The following is a 6,357-nucleotide window of genomic DNA, read 5'->3' as shown; positions in this document are numbered from 1 at the left end:
TAGAATCTCCCTTTGCTTAATTATTTTTTCATTCTTTTTCTAATTAACTTTTTTCACCTTTTTTAAATGGACATTAATTTTTTTATTGAAGGGTGTGATTCAATATATAGTAATAAATTAATTATATCTTTTAACATTTCTACTATCAAAGCTCTAACGTCTACACCAGTAAAAATGGAATTGTTACAATAAAGGGAATCCTTATGAAAGTTAGTTTAAAGTTGAATGTTTCTGCTATATGATACAAGTGGGAGCATAAGCATTTAAGCAACACCGGCATATGTATTTATATATACAGACGTAAGAACCCATAGCAAACTTTTTTTCAGAGTTCTAACAAAACAATACAAGCGATTGGTAACAGAAACATATCAGGTTATACGATAATAACAACACCGCCCAATTCTATTTTTTCTTCGGTATGACATGGGTCGGGCCGGTTTTTCAGGTTTTGCCCACCCCTATTTTTTCTTCGGTATGACATGGGTCGGGCCGATTTTAAATAATTAATTTTATAAGGTGTAGTCTAAACCTCACTTAAAAAATCATTTTAAGACATAGAAAATATCAATGTTCTTCGTTAACGTTTTTTCTCTTCATCAACTTCATTTTCATTGTCATCAAACGTTTCTCATTTTCATCTTTATATTCATTTTCATATACAAACAATTTGTATATCTTCCGTATCTTCGGAATCATCTTGATGAAATTATTACTCTTACATCCTTGAAATATTGTATAATGATAAACGGTAAAATAATAAATATGTCTAATAAATTAATATACCAATTAATGATGTATTTGTACATTATGAATAAAGAATGATCATAAGATATTGGAAAAAAAATAATTTCAGTTGTGGCCCTTCTATTTGCATTATTTTGACTTTTGTACACCCTTTTATAAAAGTCAGTCTTTTAGTCCTTAAACATATATTTTTTTGGCAATGTTTCAGTCTCTTCCCTTATTTATGTACGTGGCACATAGAAATGCTGACATAGAGCAATCAACATGCTGCCACATCATTAAATGAATTAATTCAGTGTTTTTAATTTCAAAACGTATTTGTGAAAGTCTTTCATTTAGTTTTGTTATTTATTAAATTGAAAAAATAAATTTAACATTTTCTTTAAGCAATTAAAACGTTAGAACAACTTAATCCCCAATATCCAACCCTAACTCTCTCAACCCCAAAAACTTGTCTGCTTCAAATCTCATCCTTCAATTTGGTGTCATCGACAAACCCAGAAACCCTTTTCGAAGTTCAAGACGCAAGGAACAATAATGGGATGAGCAACATTCCACCCATTCCATTGTCATCGACGAACAAAGAAGATGTCAGATTCCCTGGCTAATTACGTTTTTAGCCAGGGGTATTTTCCATTTGTGAGAGGATTATCCCCTGGCTAATTACGTTTTTTCTTGTAGTGTCTGTGTGAGGTATGTCTTGATTCCTCTTCACCTCATTTTATCTTATTTTGTTCTATGGTTGTTTTAAATAATACACTGATTGCAAACATTGTTATTCAAACCATCTTAGAATCAATGCATTAGTTGAGAATTCATCATAGGGGAAAGTTAGTAGAGCATCACGTTAAATGGTACGTTGATGGATTAGTGTCTGAAATGGATTGGGAGTAGGATACAAACTACATGTCATATATGCAGTTTGAAAATCTGATGATAAATGAGTGATATAGGAATATCAAGTGCATGTGGTATTTGAACCCCAAATATAATTTTAGTTGTGGCCCAAGACCCCTTAATTGTGATGGTGATGTTCTTAAGTTAGTTAAGGATTTAAAAGGATTTGACTTGGTGGATGTTTATGTTGAGCACTCAATAGAAGTGAAATATGAGTCTGAAATAGTACATGATTATGATGAGGATGATGGTCCAAACTATTTTGATGAGGAGGTTGATAGTGATGTTGAAGTTGCAAGTGATCATGATATGGTTAAGAGTGAAGCTGGTAGTGAAACTGTCGAGGCAGATGTTGAAATTGGGAGAGAACTAGTCAAGGATGATGTTGAAGTTGAAATGGAAAACAACAATAATTCAGGTGACGATGATGATGACTATATTGGAAGTGAGGGTGAGTTGGGTAGTTTAGTGATGAGGATTATGAGTTAAGTGATCATGCTTCCAATGTTGAAAATGTTGAAGATGTGGAACAAAATGTGGATTTGGATTGGACAACTGTCATACAATGTGATGAGGGTTTTGATAGGGTTAGACATTCTTATGCGGATGATGATTATGATTTAAAAGACTATGCTATGGAGAAGAAGAAAAATAGTGTCATAAAGAAAAATGATGCAAAGAGAATAGTGATTAAATGCATGGAAGGATGCAATTTTCACATGAGAGTTAGTAAAAGGGTAGAGAATAAATATTGACAAGTAGTTAGTTTATTTGATGAACACAATTGTTCTAGAATTCCATATAACAGGCAAGCAAAGACTATATGGTTGGCTAAGAAGTTTGGTCACATTCTAATACACAACTCGGACATGAAGCCAGCAGGATTCATTGCATAATATCTTGAAATATGGGGAGTGAAGTTGTACATGATCAGGCTTATAAAGCTAAAAAGAGGGCTATGAATCTGTTACAAGGGGCTGGTATGGACAAATTTAACCATTTGAGGAGCTATGCCAAAGAGTTATTGAAATTCAACCCTAACAATAGTGTTGTGATAAGATGTGTTAAATGAAATGAAGGCCTAGTATTTGAAAGAATTTATGTATGTTTAGAAGCTTGCAAGTATGGTTTTACAAAATACTACAGGCCATTAATAAAGATGGATGCTTGTTTTATGAAAGATGATTTTGGTGGGCAATTGATGGCAATTGTTAGGAGAAATGGAAATAATAAGATTTTTGCTATTGCATATGCTGTTGCGAAGGATGAGACAAAAGATTTTCGGGATTGGTTCATCAAACTTCTATTGGAAGACCTAGAAGCTATAAACCAAAGAGCTTATGTTTTTATCACAGGCCAACAAAAGGTAACTTGTAATTATTTATCTAATGATCAAGTAGTAATTATTCATGTAATGAGATTGTAAATGTATTGTCTATATGACAGGGATTAATACCATTAATTCAAAGTATGAGTGATCATGTTGAGCGACGCCTTTGTGTGAAGCATCTATATGGGAATTGGAAGAAGAAAAATCTTGGGCTTGAATTCAAAGAGGTTATGTGGAGTGTAGCACGAGCTACAACTGTACCAGCATGGGAGAGGGCAATGTTAAAGATGAAGAGCGTGAAAGAATATGCATGGAATGAAATGGTGGATATCCCTGCAACTTACTGGAGTCGGTCTCACTTCAAAACATATTATAAATAAGACATTTAGGTCAACAACATGTGTGAGGCTTTCAAAAGTGAAATTCTAGAATATAGGGATAAGCCAATAATCACTCTCTTAGAAGGGATTAAGCATTACCATACTAAGAGGATAGCTAAGCAGAAGGAAGTAATGAATAACTACGATGGTGATATATGCCCAAGAAAATAATTGGTGCTTGAAAAGAACAAGAATAATGCAACACAACAACCTCCTACATGGCATGGGGATGATGACACAATCATATATGGTGTGACCAATATAATTGACACATATGTTGTTAATCTAAAACAATAGACTTGTGCATGTAGTAATTGAGATTTAACTGGCATCCCTTGCAGTCATTCTATCACATGCATTTGGCAAAATAAGAAAAAACCTGAAGACTATGCATCAAAATATTACAGGTATATGTTTAGCATTTGTGGGTTTGAATATGTGTGTCTGAATATGTGTGTGTCTGAATATCTTTCTTATACTTCAGGAATAACACTTTCAAGAACATTTACTCACACATTATTTGCCTTACTAATCGTCCACAATTGTGGCCTTTAGATAAGCAGTCCACTATGAATCCACCAGTTACGAGAAGGGCCATAAGTCGTCCAAAGAAAACGAGAAACAAGGCTAGTGATGAACTAAGAAATCATAATGTTCTTCTTAGAAAACTTGCAACAGCCACTTGCCATAAGTGTGGAGGAATGAGACACAACAAAAGAAGCTGCAAAGGCAAGAGGGTTGCTGATAGAGCCATCCCAAAAGGTGGAAATAAAAAGAAGAATTCAAATGGTGGACAAAAGGAGAATGCAAACGGTGGACAAAAGAAGAAAGCAAAGACAAGTGAAGTTGAGATTGGAAACTCATCATAAGCACCCCTAGCTTCACATTCATCTCAATAGTAGTAATTTGATTAGAAGTGTCTTTTATGTTGTGTATTATTCAATTACAATAAGTACATGTTGATTAAGTTGTTATTTTGGTCCTTTTGTACCGAGTGCTATAAGTACCTTTTGTTTAAGTTGTAATTTTGTACCTATGGATCAAGTACTATAAGTACCTTTTGATTAATTTGGTATTTTGTACCTGTAGATTAAGTTGTTAATATTGTTTTGTGACCTGTATTGTTAATGTTGTAATGCCAATTTGCAAAGTCTGAGTTATTGAAATATTGGTATGATGTGACTTGTAATATTTTTATGTCAGTTTGAGAAACTTGATTTAACTACAGCAAGACTTAATGATATGTGTATGTTGTGGCATGTCATGACCTATAATGGTGTGACCTATAAACTCTCATGACATGTAATTACATATAATGGTGTGACCTATAAACTGTCAAGACCTGATCTGTAATGATGTGTATGTTGTGATATTAGGTATATAATACAACAATGTTATTGTCTATAATATAACAATGCTATCAGGTATGTAATGTTGTGGTACGTAGTATAACAATGATATCAGGTATGCAATGGTCCGTAATATTACAGAATTTTAGGAACAACATAACATTGAACAACCATTCACATTATAATATTTCACATTACAAAGCTGCAAATTACAACAGATATATTGGAAACATTACCCCTAATTACATTGAACAACATTTCAAATTATACATTTTACTTCTTACACATCCTGAAAAATATTTGACAGAGTCACTCCACATCCTACTTCAAAACGCATCCTGAAACTAGTCCTAATACAAACACAATAATGATAGAAATCGAAAACTTCAAATACTTGATCTTCATATTCAATTCATATTCGTCGATTTTGACCTTTGCATTATTCAATCTCTGAATCAGTGTTGAAATCATGTCTTTTGCTCTTAGACACATCTCTTCATCATACCAAACAAAATAGTTGCATCGTTTGTACCTCTGAATCTACATATAAAATACGAATTCTCAATGATTAGACGATTTGGAAAAGCTGATACTCAAACATAAATGATGGAATTTTCAAAAACTTACCTCGTACATCCCACACCCGTAAAAACAACGTCTTCGGTTAACATCAGTCCATGAAGTCATCAATGGTGCATCAAGACCACATCTACATTTGCCATGGACGAAGGGAGATTTTGTTCGACTACTTGTTTCAGAATACCGAGACATGGTCGATTGACAAAGTAAGATGCAGTTTTGTTATGCATATGAGACAATTTTGTTATGACGAGGAGTAGAGCTTGACTGCGCATAAGACCACTGAAGAAGACGGAGAGAAATTTGGGCTCATAAGAAATTATGGTTCATCAGAATATTATGGGGCCATCTTAAAGGAATTACAAAAGTTATTTTTTCAATTTAATAAATAAAAAAAATTAAATGAAAGCTTTTCATAAATTCATTTTGAAATTAAAAATACTGAATTGACTCTTTTTTTTTTAAATCTTGGTATCCGATCTTGCAACTGACTAATCCAACAAGACCAATTCCACCGACCACTAGTTGGGGCCCCGTTTAAAGTCAGAGTAAAGCTATGTATGGAGTGGTCCAACACAATGGTTGTTAGCATTTCTATGTGCCACATACACAAATATGGGGAGAGACCAAAATATTGTCAGAAAAATGTATGTTTGAGGGACTAAAAAGATGACTTTTTTAAAAGGGGTTCAAAATAATGCAAATAGGGGGCTAAAAGTGTATTTAACCCGTTGAAAATTAAGGCAGGCGATAATTTAAAAATAGTTGTCCATTTACAATATCAATGCAACGGTTATTATTATTTTTCCACTATTATACCCTTATTTTTTAACTTTCACTTTATTCAACTAGTCTATTAACTATAATTAATAAGGGCATTCTAATAAATAATATTAATTTTGTCATCAAAACAAACTAATTTAATCATTTTTTTAAGAACTATACATTATTCAAATAAGACATTTTTTATGAGACGGATGAAGTACAAGATTATTCTCATGATCTCACATGATCACATAGCAACTTTCTAACAAAATAGTACTATGTATGTTGTTGAGTCATAATTTCTAGAAAC

General features: G+C 33.0%; 1 protein-coding gene across 1 annotated transcript; it reads right to left on the bottom strand.

Annotated features, from left to right (window-relative positions):
* Positions 1-5,024: 5,024 nt before the first annotated feature.
* LOC131625578 (uncharacterized) lies at positions 5,025-5,474 on the bottom strand. Its single transcript, XM_058896426.1, has 2 exons — positions 5,331-5,474; positions 5,025-5,243 (listed from the first exon to the last, which is right to left on the bottom strand). Exons 1-2 carry the CDS (start codon positions 5,472-5,474, stop codon positions 5,025-5,027), a joined length of 363 nt encoding a protein of 120 aa, XP_058752409.1.
* Positions 5,475-6,357: the final 883 nt, after the last annotated feature.

Source organism: Vicia villosa, unplaced genomic scaffold (genome assembly GCF_029867415.1).
Source record: "Vicia villosa cultivar HV-30 ecotype Madison, WI unplaced genomic scaffold, Vvil1.0 ctg.000222F_1_1, whole genome shotgun sequence".
In the NCBI taxonomy this organism is placed as follows: Eukaryota; Viridiplantae; Streptophyta; class Magnoliopsida; order Fabales; family Fabaceae; genus Vicia; species Vicia villosa.
This window is presented reverse-complemented; position numbering and strand designations above follow the sequence as displayed.

Excerpts from the sequence above, each read along its gene's own strand:
- LOC131625578 (XM_058896426.1), bottom strand. The coding sequence starts at position 5,474 with ATGTCTCGGTATTCTGAAACAAGTAGTCGAACAAAATCTCCCTTCGTC. Across the intron at positions 5,244-5,330 it reads ACGGGTGTGGGATGTACGAG|ATTCAGAGGTACAAACGATG; the intron begins GTAAGTTTTTGA and ends TTTTATATGTAG.